The 16607-nt window shown below is 45.6% G+C and overlaps 1 protein-coding gene across 6 annotated transcripts in view; it reads right to left on the bottom strand.

The window, feature by feature from the left end:
* Window positions 1-16607, bottom strand: part of ACSF3 (acyl-CoA synthetase family member 3) — a 64053-nt gene that overhangs the window by 45039 nt on the left and 2407 nt on the right. For 4 of the 6 annotated variants that reach the window (XR_013989750.1, XM_081017810.1, XM_081017809.1 and 1 more), the window contains exons 2-3: window positions 14586-15314; window positions 13235-13390 (exon numbers count right to left, since the gene is read on the bottom strand). Coding sequence is in view for 5 of the 6 variants with exons in the window: in XM_081017810.1 (XP_080873936.1) it covers window positions 13235-13390; window positions 14586-15284 (855 nt within the window). In the remaining variant the exon portion in view is untranslated. The remainder of the gene's footprint in view (window positions 1-13234; window positions 13391-14585; window positions 15315-16607) is intronic. The other 2 variants (XM_081017813.1, XM_081017812.1) reach the window with 1 other exon arrangement.

The raw sequence follows: 16607 nt of genomic DNA, 5'->3' as shown, positions 1-16607 counted from the left end.
TGGAAATGCACCGGAAGCCAGGGCACATGGGAAGCACTGGCACCATGGGGTATCAGCCTGTTAGGAAAGCTTTTTCCACCCCCCTGCAGCTGAGAAGAGGACTCTAAAGGACCAGGCAGAAGCAGAGCGAGTTGCACTGAGAATAGAACCTGATCAGCCATATCTAAGCTCTTTCGGGATCAAACTCAGAGAATGACAAATAGCCACTTCACATCCAGAAAGGGTTAGAGAAACATCTTGCTCACCCGCAGTGCCCCACAACAGGCACAAAGTGGGTCAGACTCCCACATCTGGCTAAGCGGACTCTGGGGTCTTTGGGCTTGACTGAGCAGCCAGCCTCGAGAGCATCGGGAGACCAAGTCGTGAAATGAATATTTAACCTTGGCTAGTGTGCCCCCAGTGCTGTTGCTCGTCTCCCTCAGTGCTGCCAAGCAAGAGGGAGAAACCCCATAAATAAATAACGAGACGGCCCTTGCCTGTTCTGTTATGGTAACCTTCCTCCTCCTCCCCTTCTTCCCGGCTCCTGCCCCATTGCTGACAAATGTATTCTCTAACAATTCATGACACCATGTGCTCCCCCCCCCCCGCCAGCTCAGCATGCTCAGGCACAAAGAGGTGCATGCAACAGGGAAGGAAGGCGTGATATGACTGAAGGTGATCAAGCCACTCTCTTTCCTAAACCAAGCTCCCTTCTTCTGACGCCAGCTCTGTCCATCAGCTCTTTGAGCCACAGAAATGCCTTCTAGTACATCAAAGAAAGATGACTCCCATATCTAGAGGGTGCTCTGAACAAAAGAAGAGTCTTCTGGGTCAGGTCAACGGCCCATCTAGTCCATCACCCTGTTCTCACAGCGGCCAACCATATGCTTATGGTAAGTCAGAAAGCAGGACCCGAGCACTACAGCTCTCTTCCCACTTGTGGCTCCCAGCAATTGGCATTCAGAGGCATCTGTGGAGGGAGACCTTCCTTACGATGCCTGGAAGGAAGTGGCCATGAAGAAACACTAGCTGCCGGTCCACGAGGCTCGCCACCCCTTCTGAGAACCACAGGGGTTCTGGAAGTCGAACCCGTTCCGGAAGTCCGTTTGACTTCCAAAAGGTCAAAAACCAAAGCACGGCTTCTGATTGGCTGCAGGAAGCTATATTGGAATCCCACTGTTGGCCCTAATTTTCCGATGTGGCCAACCCTAGAATATATGTACATAGCACCTTTGGTTGGTTGAACAATACGAGGATCAAAATATATGAAATCCCAGGTGACTCTGGAAACAATTAAATCACTTAGAAAAATGGAATATATTGATTAATAAAAACAAATTTGATCCATTTTCACATGCTAAACTTACTTTGTGGGAAAACCCCATACTAAGAATTGCAAAAAAGATGGTGATATGGAAAAATTGGATGGAAGCAGGTGTATCGGCATTGGACCAACTGACAGATGGGGATGATGAATTTTATACTTTTGCTATTTTAAAACAAAAATATCATCTATCAGATGCAGCCCAATGGCAATATCTTCAATTACAACATCTACAAGTGTGTTTGGGCTACCAGCTCTTTCAGCTTCCGAGATACCTGAGAAATTGGAGCAATTGGACAACTCAATTCAAAAATAAAAAGCCAGCAAATTACTTTCTATAGATATCTATTAACAATACACAAATTCAATATGCAGACTGCAAGAGATGATTGGAATAAAGAATTGGAACTTTCATTATTACCCAGACAGTGGGAAAATGTATTAGCTTCAATACCTAAGGTGTCATTAGATTTAAAATCAAGACTAATACAACAGAAAATAATATTCAGAGTTTATTGGACTCCTTTACGGTTGTATAAAAAAGGGTTAGCTAAGAAAGCTCAATGTTGGAGATGTGGCTTAGACAATGCCTCTCTGAAACACATACTTGTACAGTGTTCTTTACTTAACAGGTTTTGGGAGAAAGTGCTGGACTGTGTAACTATGACTGTGCAGAAAAAGTTAAACCTTTCAGCAGAGAATATTTTATTGAACTATATACCTGCAGTATGGAAATTATCAACAGGAAAACGGAAACGGATTTCCCGTGCCCTAATGGTGGCCAAGAGATTGAAATTGAGGAATTGGAAAAATAAAGATATGATACCATTCAATCAATGGATTGACGATATGACATCACTGGCAATTTATGAATGGACTGATTACAGGCGCAGACTCTGTATAGATAAATACTATAACATTTGGAATGAGTTTATACTAAATGTAGTAGGCTATTAACATTTACATAAGCACTAGGACAATAACACTATACCAATTTATACATGAATGTATGGGAATATCGTATATTGCTTTTTGTGTGTGCATATTTTCACTTTTATACATATCGTTTTTGTTGTTTTCCTTCCTTCTAACCTTCCCTTCTTTTTTTCTGCATCACTTTATTTCTTTTAACTGAAATCACCTTAATAAAATATAAATATTTTTTAAAAAAGATTTGATCCCTGGTACAAACACACAAAGGTGCACAATAGCACAAGTTAATACAGAAATTCCTGAGAAATATACCATGGTTTCCATTCAATCTCTTCTCTCATGCTCTCTCATCTAAACAGCCCCCCCCCCGCAAGCTTTCCCTTTGGAGTGTTTCTAATTCTCAAATCAGATTTCCAATTAAATAAAAACAAAAAACGAAGATGGAACCCCAACCTCCCTGCCCTAAACAGATAACTGTATCTATATGCAATCCACAAGGGCCTCTTTGGTGAACCAAATGCAAATTGGCGTATCAATTCATGTTGTTACCCAGAAAAGGGAAAAGGGGCCTTTTCACAAGTAACAATCTTCTAATGCATGTTAAATCATCCCTTTACTTTTCTTTTTATCTCCAAGGCAGCTTTGTGTTTCCGTCTTGACTGACAGGGTGCTGGTTACATCGCCTGCAAAGAAAGAAATAAAATGCTGCCAGGCTTCTCTCCATACCCCAACTCACCCCCAGCTTCTCTAAAGCTTTCAGTCTGATCCAGATAGCTGAGCATCTTCATGACAAAATATGTCCAGCTGAATAGTGCTACTTGGTGGTGTTCTGCTTTGTGGGATAAAAAAACTTGTGCAGAGACTTGCTTTTTGAACTTGGTTCCCTTGAGCAAGGATGGGGGGAGAAATCTGATTCAGTTCGCATCTAAAATTTCACATTTTATCCTTTGAAATTTGCACTTTTCCAAATTCTGCAATGGAGCTCTCCACCCAAGTAATGCGTATAAAAGTGCACACGGCAGAGTAAAGTTTGTGTAGAAATGCATATATTGGTGAAAATAACACACACAGATTCAGTAGGGGAAACTGCTTTGCAAAAATGTGTATATTGGGAAAAATTGCACGTAACGTGTTCAGATGGGGGGGGGGGACTTGCCCCAAACTGAATTTCATGACCAATGTAGAAATGTGAAGAACTGAACTTAAAATTGAGAAACAAGTAACTAAAACTGACATATTTGCCCATCCCTACCCTTGAGTCACCTAATGCTGTCTTTATCCCACTGTTATAAAAGATAAAAGGTAAAGGTACCCCTGCCCGTACAGGCCAGTCTTGCCAGACTCTAGGGTTGTGCGCTCATCTCACTCTATAGGCCGGGAGCCAGCGCTGTCCGCAGACACTTCCGGGTCACGTGGCCAGCGTGACAAGCTGCATCTGGCGAGCCAGCGCAGCACACGGGACACCGTTTACCTTCCTGCTGGTAAGCGGTCCCTATTTATCTACTTGCACCCGGAGGTGCTTTCGAACTGCTAGGTTGGCAGGCGCTGGGACCAAACGACGGGAGCGCACCCCGCCGCGGGGATTCGAACCGCCAACCATGCGATCGGCAAGTCCTAGGCGCTGAGGTTTTACCCACAGCGCCACCCGCATCCCACTGTTATACAAACACTTTATTGCCATTCTCTGCTAATGGATTTTGGTGGGGAGAGATGCCTCAAGAATCCAGCCTTAAAGTTGGATTCGGCATTTGGCCCTTCTAACCCCAATGTATAGTTAACTTATGGAACTCACTGCAACATGGCGTTAGGAGAGCAGTTAACCCCACATGGTTTTAAAAGGGTTCAGATAAGGGGTGGGGAAACCTGTTGCCCTCTAGGCATTGTTGGACTTTCCTATATCTACCCAAGACAACACAGCAAATGGCCAGAGAGCATTGTAGTTGGAGTCCAACATCTGGAGGGTCGCAGGTTCCCAATCTCTGGTTTTAGTGAATACATGGAGAGCAAAGTTCACTTTAATTCAGATATGGGGGACCTGTGGATGTTTTTCTTCTGTAACTCCCATAATCACTGACGATTGGCTATGCTGGCTGGGGCTGATGGGAGTTGTAGTCCAGTGTTATCTGGAGGGCCAGATGTTCCCCATCTCTCTCTTGTCATAACAGCTAAACACACAGCTGCTGGGCTCAGAGGCAAGTGCCCTGGCTCCCGCCTAACACACGCAGACAGAGGCTCTTACTTGTAAGTAAAGGTACCCCTGACCATTAGGTCCAGTCGCGGACGACTCTGGGGTTGCAAGCTCATCTCGCTCTATAGGCCGAGGGAGCCGGCATTTGTCCGCAGACAGCTTCCGAGTCATGTGGCCAGCATGACTAAGCCGCTTCTGGTAAACCAAAACAGCGCACGGAAACACCGTTTACCTTCCCGCTGGAGCGGTACCTATTTATCTACTTGCACTTGACGCACTTTCGAACTGCTAGGTGGGCAGGAGCTGGGACCGAACAACAGGAGCTCACCCCATTGCAAGGATTCGAACTGCTGACCTTCCAATCGGCAAGCCCTAGGCTCAGTGGTTTAGACCACAGCGCCACCCGCATCTAAGTAAGAGATCTTTATTCAGGAAAGTAACGGTACAAGCTCAGCAGCAGATACAGGTTCCAGGAGTCACGATTCAGGATTTCAGGAGCAGGAAAAGGAGTTCCGAAACGGATGGGGGCAACACAGATATCCCAACAAGTTTTCCCATCCCTCCCACTAAGCTTTTAAAGATGAGGCATGGCATGCTCACTCGCGATACTCTCTTGCCTTGTGGGAATATGAGATTGCTCCATTGGGGTGGGTGGCTCTGCTCCCATCCACAAAGGCATTGCTAAGTTCTAGGTGACAAGACTGCACCTGTCTGTTCAGTTGCTGCCAACTTCTGTTCATACTCCCCCCACCTGGTTGATCAAATCCCGACATGCTGCTACTGTATACCAGGTACAAATGACAGGGCAGGGATACCACCCTGCAATGGCTAGCTTGGGAGCTTCCTGCAGGAATCTACTTGGCTGCTGTTGTGAAGGCAGAATGCTGAGATAGGTGGACCAAGGATCTGGTGCAACCTAGCAATTCTTTCACCACCCCTGCCCATTGAGTCTCCACTGACTCCTCGGCTAAGGCAAGAGGTTTTCAGCACAGAGTGGGAAGCAAAAACCTCCTTCTTCCAAAAGCGGCCTGAGCTCTTGCTGTTTGTGATACCCTCCAACTGTTTGTGTGCTCTGCATGATTCTGTTTTAATCACTTATTCATCTGCAGGCTCTGCTGTTCCCTGAGCATCCCAGGCTACAGCTTTTAAACCCTCGCTACGCTGCGGGCATGCTGAAAGGAGCAAACACTTTCCCCAGGACCCAGGAATCTAACAAAATATGACAGGCTCCAGTTTCCTTTCTTCTTCTTCTTCTCATCATCTCCCTTCCTCCTGCCTCTCCCTTCTCCCCCCTCACACTTCAAAAGGCATTACTCTGCAACAGATGCTGAGGACAAATGGCAGATCTGGCAAGAAGGAAAAAAAGATATAACTTTTTCTTTCACCCGTTCCCCAAGCTGAGGATTGTGAAAAAGGATCCAGTATAAACTGTTCATTTTTTTTTTTTTTAAATAATATTTATTAAAATTTTCAAAAAAAAAGAAAATACAGAAAGCAAGAATTTACATATTTTCATATATCCTTATTTTCATATATCCGCTTTCTGGGACTCCCCCCTTCCCCCACCCCTACCATATTCCTTTTTCATATTGTTGGCTCCACAAGCTCTCAGTTCTAATTAAAAACTTAATTTGTTAAACCATTATTCGAATTTAATATTTCTGCACTCCACATCAATACCCTTAATAAAACACAAAAAATTTCTTTCCCAAGGCCCACCCCATTTTCATTCCACAATTTCCCTTTTTTTAATAATAAAAACTCCCCACATAATAAAAGTATCAGAAATAAGAAATAAAGAGTATAATAGATAAGACAAAGCTAGTTCAAAAAAAAGAAGTTAACAAGCCTTTGGATTATAGTTCTCCCCCCCTGTCCCCGGTTTAATTTCCCCCTGACCACCAAACCATGTTATCCGCCTGGGATTCTTACAATCCATAAATCACCTATTTCCCCCAACTCCTTGCTGGTTTTTTCTTTTCTTTTTTTTTTTTTTTTCCCTTTCATAAACATTTTTAGAACACTTAACTTCAGATCTGTAATAAAACTCCCCCCATTGTTCTTTCCAAATTGTAGTCCAATTTCCTCTTGTTCCGCTGCTGAAACGTTCTAATTCAGAAGCTTAGTAAGTCTGCAGGGATTATTATTATTCAGGAACAAAAACTTGCGTTCAGTCCCTTCCTTTCTTCAATAGAAAATTCTATTGTCTCCTTTAGCTGAACACCCTGTAGACAAAATATTGTTTCCGTTTCGCAGCTTTCCCAGAAGATAACCAGTCCTGTAAAATTCCAATGGTGTTTTTTTCACTTACGACCATCTTTGTAATGTCCCGAAACTCCTCTAGGGGGATTGTTATAACTTTGTCTTCTCTAGTCCAAAAGTCCGATTGTTATCCATATTTTCGCCATTTTGTATCCAAGTTTTAACAAATTGTAGCAAATTGTAACAAGTTTAGCCAGCAAAGTTCTCATAATAAAATCCTCTCTGCTTTCCGACTTTGACAGCTACTTTGACAGCTGTCAAAATCTCCGACTCTTTTCACCAGGCTCTCTCTTCAATCACCCCGGTTCCCAGGGGGGGGGGGTTACGTTTCTTCTCCCTCAGTTCATCCTCCAGCACAGTTCTTATAATTCCCCATCGTGAAATTCTTAGTTTTTATCAGCAATACAAATCTTTTTGGACCTTGGTTGCCCCGTCCTTGTCTTGAAAGGTTTACAATAGGGGGGGGGACTGACTTCCTTTTTGGATCCCCCCCCGCTCGTATCCAATTCAAAAAGAAATTCTTTTTTTCCTCCTTTTAAACCCAGTTTCCAAATTACTCACGGGTTGTTGTCTAAAAGTCCGAATTTTCAATAGAAGAAGTCAGCGCTCTCCGCCGGATGGCATGCGGCTGCGCTCGGCAGGGATAGCAGAGGACTCAAAGCACCACGCTTCTCCCCGGCACCCGATCCTTAGCCTTTAAAAAGGCTCCTTCACGAGTCGGGAGGGCGCTAGCGGTGCCAGCCAAGTCTCCATGTCCACGACCCTCGTGGCCGTGGTTTTTAAGGGTCCCCGCATCGCCGGTGCGGTAGGACCCAGCCCCTGCCGAGCAGACTCCCTCCGGAGCTCGGAGGGAGTCCGCCATTCGGCGATGGCGCCAACCCGGAAGTCAGTATAAACTGTTCAATGCTGATGTGCCCCTTCTATGCTCTTGCCAGTGTCCCTTTTCAGATGGGGTAGGGGGGTGGAGGGTAGAGAATGAGATTTAAAGAAAGTGAAGGGATGAAACCACCACCAACTTTCTCCAGGAAACATAGGATTGGGAAACCCCCTCCTTCATAAAAGAGACTTGTTTCCCAGAGCCAGGGTTTTTGCCCCAGTCATATGCCATGAAATATGCCCTGGGATTCCATTTACCCATTATCCAGTCCATACAGCTGGTGCATTCGAAACCCAAACTGGTCCTTCCTCAGCCATAGAGGACAGGCAGGAGCTAAGTAATTTGCACACCTGGTTCCCTGTAGTGACTGTAGGGCAGTCCCTGGGGGTGGGGAGAGCACGTGAAGGATGGTAGGGATTGCCGCCTTTCCCACAGGCATATCCCACCATTGTACCAAGGTTCCTGCAAGGCCAGGAATAAGGGACTCGGGAGGTGAGATTCAGGAACAGGAACTGGAGCACCCAAAGGAAGCTGTTAGAACAAGTGCAGAAAGGAAGAGGCAAGCCCCAACCAACCAGCCAGCAGTGTTCACACCCGGAGGGTCCAATCCCAGGAGGAGGACCCCTCCAGTCTGGTGTTTTACCACAGGTGTATTCTGCAACATATTATTGCCACAATAATAATGCATTAGCACCAGATTTATTCTGTTGGAGGAAGTAAACCTCTGGATACCAGGTGCAGAGATCGCTGTTGTGCTCAGGTCCTGCTTGCTGGCTTCCCATAGGCTTCCTTCCTGGCTGGCCACTGCGAGAAGAGGATGCTGAATTTGAAAGGCTCCAGCAGCCTCTTCTTATGTTCCGATGTACTTCCTTGGAAGCTTTCAAGAGGAGCCTGAATGATCATATTGTGAAGGTTCCCCATATACAAGATATCCTGCTTTCCAGGGTCCCTTCTGGCCTTGCAGTTTGTCCCTGTTGCTGCTTCTATTTGACTTCAAATAAACTTTTGCTTAGAAGAGATGTGCAGCACCCCAGCCGGAGGAGATTTTGAGCATTTCTGATATTCTGCTCACAAGGGCATAGTTCCACTGGGATCCCACCAAACACTAATGCCAAATTCTCTGAAAGAAGAGGAGGAAAGCAGCAGCCACTACAAGCGTCTCTTGGGGTGTTCTCGCTGTTTCCCTTGGATGCACAGACTGGCCACAGGGAAAGATGCTACAATGACTTGTGACCTAAGGGCACCACTGCGCTGACCCTGTGAGGAGCCTATTGTCACAAAGACCAACCGAACCAGGCTGCCACATGTACGTGTAACTGTAAAGGCACGTCGTGAATTAAGTAATCTAATAAACACTGTAATAATAAAGTATTTATTGCTCATAATGAAGTGTTAGTGATTAGAAAGGTTGGGCACACTGCTGCGGTTTCTCCTGAACCCTTGCCAGTATTACTCAAAGCTGATTCTGGAGGCAGCAGTAGCTTTGGAGGAAAGGTTCCCGGCTTTGTTTTGATTGGCGTGTCGAGTGTTTGAGCTGCCATTCGGGTTTCTTTATATCACCCTGTAATTGACTGCTCTCTCGAGGTGCAAAGAAACAGAAATACAAAAGGCGGAAGGAAAAGCTCAGGCTCCTTCTGCGAAATCCGCCGCTGAAACTGTGCTGCTTTCCCGAGAGCCGATTTCGGTAGCAAAAGGGCACTTTGTAAACAGCTGGTGAAAATAGACTGGAACTCAAAGTCGGCTTGTGTTAAACTCCACAAGAAAGCCCGATTTACCCTCCTGCACCTCCTTTGTCATGTCAATCAAACCACTTTCCTGCTCCCTCGGGAGGCGCTCACAAAAAGGATAGAGAAACAGGGGGGAAAGTAAACAAAAATAAAAAGGCACATAAAGTCCTCCCAAGGCCTTTACTGCACTAGAGAGCTTGTGGAAGAGAACAGGCCAGGCAGCTGGTCCCTGGCCAGCCATTCTTGGGCCAAGGCAGGGCAAGTGAGGGCATCGCTTAACCATCTCGAGTTGGTGCCCTCTCTAGCCCTTGCTTGTCAGACTCCACTGAGCTCTCCGGTCAGCACACATCAGTTTGGACTCCCTCTCCCCACCCACCAGAACACAGGCTGCAACATGCAGATGTTGGGAAGGAGATGCAGAAAAACTCAAGTGTGTAAGGGAATGAACCTAAGTTAGTCATGTCCATTAACTTCAATGGGTCTATTCTGCGCAGGCCTATGGTTGAATGGCACCCGATGTTCTCCTTGGACCCCTGCCCACACATACCTGTTCTAGAACAAGTGTCTGTGCAATATACTGCAGGCAGGCAGCATTTGCTAAAACTGTTTTGCATGTTAGAAGGAGGCAGATTACATTTCAGTGGGGCTCACCCAGAGGAGCTGATGCTCCTGTGATTAGAAGGGGGAACCCACAGCTCTGTACACAGCTACATCATGTGATGAACCACCAGGGCTATAGGCTAGAAATCTCGTTGGCTTGGCCCAGGGGGTTGTCTGCCACCCAGGCTGGCCATTGGCTTTCCTCAACAGGAAGGGCTATACAAGCTTCCAGTTCAGTGTAGGACTTTGCCTGGGCTAGGATAGTATTTCCTGGGTCTGGCTTGGCCTGGCTATTAGTTTGTTTCCTAGCCTGGTCGCCAGCTGAACCTCCCACAGATCCTCAGTCCTGACACTGGCAGATTGTACTTGCTGGTTATCAGCCTAATATTGCCAAGTTCTCCAATCAATCCTTAAAAAGGATTTGGTCCCATACATTTTATCACCCATGCAACTCTCCTTTGAAGCCTGTCGAATTTATCAACTTCCCGACACCCAAAACAGAACATTTAGAAGGCATCAGGTTGGGGAAGGCTGGCTAATAACTTTAAGAAGGGTGTTCATATGCCCCTCTTCCCAACAACAGTAGCTCTGGCTGGGAATTCAGACAGCAGGAATGAAATTTTCACTGTTCCTAGAAGCACCTGGATTCGTACCTGACAGACAGATCGTTTTAAGAAAACAACCCCTTTCCCCTCCTAAATAATCCAAGCGGGTTTGGCTCCTTGGTGTAAATGCCGTCGCCAAATGCTCAGGCCTCTTCATCTCCTTCAGTACCATCTCACATCACAAGCGCTGATGAAGGGGCTGCTGCCGTGCTTTTCATCTGCTCCACTGTGGCGCTGTCTCCAGGGATGGAGAGTGCACATCAAAGCTGTCTCCTCTTGCGGAGCCATGATCTCAACATCTGGCACAGAGTTTCCATCATCACAGCAATGGGTGACAAAGGGACACCTGTCTCTGGGTGCGAGAGAGGCCAACCAGTACAGGGTGTCCTTCTTGTTAATGCCCCCCCCACATCGCCACAAGGCACTGAACTGGCTAGAAAGAGCACATGGTGGGACTCACTTCTTCCCTGGAAAATTGTCAAAAGCATGGGGAAAGCCATGCCAGCAGAAGATCAGCCAGACTTGTTTCTCTCTCTCTCTCTGAGAAATATACATTTCTAGTGTATATTTCTTTCATAATGTTTATTAATGCTGTTCATAGCTCTGGGGAGCCTTTGGGCCCCAAAGCAGTAGATAAATAAACTATACCATATCGTTAAAAGAACAACTACCCTTTGAGGAATTGCTGCAATATCTGCACTTCCAGCCAGAGGGAAGCAAAACACAGGCACAGAAGTGATGCTAGCTGAACTTCCTTTCTCCTGAGCTGGCAAGGGCAGTTTGACTTTGCAGCCCTTTATTCTTTTGAAATTCCAAGGGCGTCTCCATTTTGCTAAACCTCTCCCCTATTTGCTTATTTATTTATTGGCTTGTATACCACACAGTGGGAAAAAGCATGTTGGCAGTGAATGTAACACATCCGTAAAGCACCATTTTTTAAAAAAAAGCTTTATCAACATCTGGACAGTGATATACAATAACTGATGCCAGAGCTGCACATCAGAAAAGGGTTGTGTAAACAGAACGGTCTTGGGCAGGTGTTGAAAACTAAGCACTGCTGGTGCTTGCTCGATAGTAGCAGGCATGAAGATTCACAACTGAGGCACAGATGCACTACATATCCTCTGTATCTTAAAGAAGCCAGGCATATATCATGGGCCACCCTTAACTGTGCCATTCCAGTCAAATGTAATAATTGGGCTGGTATATGTGAGGCAAGGCTAAGCTATCAGGAGCAAAGGAAAAGATCTACTGCTTAGTCTTAGCATGGATGAATGAATCAACATTTGCAGAACACCTCAGAGCCAGAAAGCACAAAGTACCAGAGACAACCAGCCAATCTTACCTAGGGCAGCAAGAACTCTGAAGCCTTTAGGACTCGCCACGTGACACATGGCCCAAGCCAATCAGAGCATGAAGTAACAACATCATTCTGAAGGAAGACCACAAAAACTACCAGAAAAGGAAAGATGGGAGGGCAGCAAATGAAGGGATGCAGTAAGGAAACCTCAAAAGGTGCTCAGGTGATGGGTATGTGATGGGAAGATGTTTTTGGTCATTTGTTAGAAAATAATAATAATAATAATAATAATAATAATAATTTTTTATTTATACCCCGCCCTCCCCAGCCAAGGCCGGGCTCAGAGCGGCTTACAAGCAATAATAAAAACAAGACGAATGATTACAACTTAAAAACAAAAATAAAATACAATATTAAAATAATGGAACATTAAAATATTAAAATGTAGCCTCATCGCAGGAGGAGAAGGAAAAGAAAAAAGAAAGAGAGGGAGGGAGGGAATCAAATTGGCTCCAAGCCAAAGGCCAGGCGGAACAACTCTGTCTTACAGGCCCTGCGGAAAGAAATCAGATCCTGTAGGGCCCTGGTCTCATGAGGCAGAGCGTTCCACCAGGCTGGAGCCAGAGTTGAAAAGGCCCTGGCTCTGGTTGAAGCCAATCTAACTTCCTTAGGGCCTGGGACCACTAGGGTGTTGTTATTTATGGACCTTGAGGCTCTCCGTGGGGCATACCAGGAGAGGCGGTCCCGTAGGTACGAGGGTCTTAGGCTGTGAAGGGCTTTAAAGGTCAAAAGCAGCACCTTAAATCTGACCCTGTACTCCACCGGGAGCCAGTGTAGCTTGAAAAGCACTGGGTGAATATGCTCCCATGGCAGAGACCCCGTGAGGAGCCTTGCTGCAGCATTCTGTACCCGCTGGAGTTTCTGGGACAGCTTCAAGGGCAGCCCCGCGTAGAGCGAATTACAGTAGTCAAGCCTGGAGATGACCGTCGCATGGATCACTGTGGCCAGGTCGGGGCGGGAAAGGTAAGGGACCAACTGCTTGATGCGGCAAATTACTGTAGTTACTCCAATGAAGAGAGACAATGGACTCAAAACACATTTGGGCCAATGAACCACAATCTGTGCACCTTTGAGGTCATAACACAAAAGATACTGGACCACTAAGACTTTCTTTATCCTCCCACAAAATTCTTATATTTATCATTCATTGCACACTTCCAGTCTGAAAGAAAAGATCCCATTCTTGTTTATTTTAATTTACAAAGGCTTCCCATTTTGCTCATCTGGAAGAGATTGTTACCTGCTGTGAGAGCCTATTTACAGCAAGCCTACCCCCACCCACCCCAACCTCACTCTAATATGCAGTCTCCTGCCGCACTTCATCTGAAAGGTTAGCAGACAAGTGGCAGCCCCCCGCCCAGCAACCCTGGCAAACTTACCGCCTTTGCGCTGAACTCAGGAAGCATGATGCATGTTGCGCCAACCCAGAGGGGACATAGCAGCTTGTTGACCACCCCGTGGACATGATGCAAAGGCAGAACATGGAGAATAATGTCATCCTTTGTCCACTCCCATTTGTTAACCAGCCCAGTTATCTGCAAGGATATTTAAACAAACAAACAAGCAGCATTAGGAGTAGAGGCTACAAACAAGCATGCACACCATTTGTTTCAAAAGTGAGGGCCCCAGAGCTTAAACTACTGTCAGTGGGAGACATAAAAAGAACAGAAGAGGAAACCTTTAAGGTGTGTTAGAAATACAGTTTATCCAGCCCGACACGTTTAGAGGGCATCTGCAGCATCTCCTTCTGCATCAACCTGCTACCTCTTTGCCATCCCCTCTGAACAGAGCTTTAGACTAAAAATTGGCAGGATTTAAACTGCAGCTGGTGTGTCTGCTTTGAGCCCTGTTCTACAGCAGGTCTTTGTTCAGGTCCTTGTCAGGAGGGCCAACAGCCCATTTTACCATGAGCCACAGAAAAATCAGGCATGTGATTGGTGCTTTTAAAAAAAACCCCTGTTAGAATTTAGTTGCTATTGTTGTTGTTGTTGTTGTTGTTGTTGTTGTTGTTGTTGTTGTTATTACTGCTGAGAAAGAAAAGAAATGTGTTTCTTAACCATGATCTGTAAACAACAGAAACCCACAGACTGTGGAGAATGTATGGAAAAAAGAGCTCCAAGCTCTTTGATTTGCTCAAGCCACAAGGTCTGTGTGTTTCTCCCTCCCTAAAGGTACATTTTTATCCACTGCAGGCAGAGACCTTGTGCTGCCATGGCAGTCAGCAAGACTCCAAACTTCTAACTTTTTTTTTGCTCAGGGAGCTAATGGATTTTTTCTGCCTTGGGGATACACAGCTAAAGAGTAAACAGACTTTTCAAGATGCCTTTGTAGTCATCTTGTAGCAATGCAAATGGGTAAGAGAAGAAACTGCTCCAAGCTGGAACTGTCACCTCTGCTCTGCAGGGGAAGAAATACAGCAGAGTACTGGGAAGTGTCTTAAAAATTAGAGTGATGGTGTTTAAACCTGTCCTAGAGCTCTGCTCCTGATCTTAAATACAGGGATGATGGCTGTGATTAAAAGAGGTTTTTTGTTTTTTTACAATCAAACAGTATATAAATTGTACGAAGCAAATAAATAACCAGACAAACATCACCCCACACAGACTCAAAGGCACCCCTCTCTTTTCCTACTACTACTACTGTTTTCCTACTACTACTAAAGTTGAGCCCATCCACAACAAAACAGGTTCCTAAGTGAGCTGCTATTGAGTAGGTGAAGAATAAACTCACCACAGCTTGGACATTCTGGTGGGTGCTGAGGACACCTTTGGGTCTCCCAGTTGTGCCACTTGTGTAAATGATCATGGCACCCCTGCCCTTCCATTCTGAAATGGGGCAACTGGCTTCGAAAAGGGATGCATCCACTTTTGAACCACATCTCCCAGATTTGGGAAGCGAAAGCACAGGAACCCCAAGTTTCCCAGCACTAGGGGTGATCTTCTCCACATACTCTTCCTCTACAACAATGAGAGCACTTTGAGAGTCCTTGATGAAATACTCCAATTCCGACACAGGGTGTTTTCTGTAAAGAGGAACAGCTGTGCCTCCACTCATCCATGAAGCCCACTGTGCAGTTACATAGGAAGCATCATTGGGGCACAAAAATGAAATCCGTTCACCCTTCAAGTCTCCGCCTGAGTTCCCGAGAGTCTTGCAGATCATCTGGGATAGATGGAGGCTTCGAGCGTACAGATCTTTGTAGGAGTGCTCTCCATGTTGGTCAACAATGGCAATTTTATCTCCAAAGGCCAGTGCTCTGGTGAAGACAGGAGCAACCTGTCCATGACAAGGTGTCCTGCTAGTATGCAGGCCTTTAAAGATGCAGTGAGCAGCCCTTAGGCCAGAGGAGTCCCAGCCTCGAAGGCATAAGACACGAACTAGACATTTGGCCAGATAGCTCCTATTTGAAATTAACAAGGAGCCTAACATTTCTCTGGTGCCTCCTGGCTAGCTGTGGTGCTGGAGAAAGAAACAAAAAAACTCAGTCAATATGCAGAGCGTGACCAAAAGATCAGCTCAAAGACCATAGGAAGGGAGAAAGCTGCTGCGCTTCAGTCCTGCTTGTGGGCTTCCATTGGATATCCAGTTGGACACTGTGAAAGCAGGGTGCTGGAATAGATGGGCCACTGGCCTGATCCAGCAGACTCTTCTTATATTTTTAAGACACACAAGAAGGGCAATGGTATCACCCTGCAAGACATGCTTCCTTTCAGATCAAAGACCGCCAATGGCAACTTTATTGTAAAGAAAAAACATGCAGCATTCTGCAGGACTGAATAATAATTTCTCATCACAGAAGTGCTGCCAGGAAAATATCATGCACCTCAGTGCTCTGGTCTCAAAGCTGACTTGGCCGTTCAGGATACAAGATGGGCCATGAAGTATACTGTGTTTTCAGTTTAACAGACATCGGTCCAACAAGAGAAGTGACCTTGCCGGATCCAGAAATGTGTTTCATCTTGAACATTAAGAATGGGAAACCCTGGGGTAGGAGGTAATTAGGGCTCAGCAGTACTGTTGCAGTGCTGTAACCCAGCGGAAAATGTTGGCACAAAACAGCAAAAATGTGAGGTGTTTTCATGCATCCAGGTGATTCACTTAAGGAACACTAAGCCAGAGGATGTAATAAAGCTGAAAGTTTAAGCAGGAACCGAGTGGAAGGGAAGAGTGTAAGATGGCATGTTGGGGGGCTGCTCACAGGAACTGAAGCAATTTATAGGACTGTTTATAGCCACCTCACAATTAAATTTAAAAGCTCAAAGGGAAAAACTTTCCAAGATTCAATGCATTAATGAACAAGGTGTGGTTTTAATATGAAGCCCAGCTTGGCCAAGTTGTATGCATTGATGTGCACAACCGCTGACAACAAGCTTAATTCTCTCCACCCGCCTTAATTTCCTCTAAGCTAAAAGCCATAAACTTTTTGGCTTCAACATTCTCCACTTTTTAAACCACTCTGAAAGAAGCTGCTGATTTTGCGTGGGAAGGGCTTTTAACCAAATGTGTCACGCACCAGTGGAGAAGGAAAAACACATCCGATGACAGCAGCTTACCCTCTTTCCATTTCACACATTCCTTCCTAGCCTAGCAGCACAACTTTTAAAAGGTGTGTGTGTGTGTACCTAACAATGAGGTTCGTTAGCAAAAACCAAATCACCTTCTTTATAATTTTAAAGCCCCCTCCCCAAGACAAATTCTTGCTGCTGAAGGTGTGTGAGAGAGCTGTTAACAAGGGTGCTAATTGGGAATGTG

This window comes from Podarcis pityusensis (assembly GCF_964106645.2).
Source record: "Podarcis pityusensis genome assembly, chromosome: 8".
Lineage (NCBI taxonomy): Eukaryota > Metazoa > Chordata > Lepidosauria > Squamata > Lacertidae > Podarcis > Podarcis pityusensis.
This window is presented reverse-complemented; position numbering and strand designations above follow the sequence as displayed.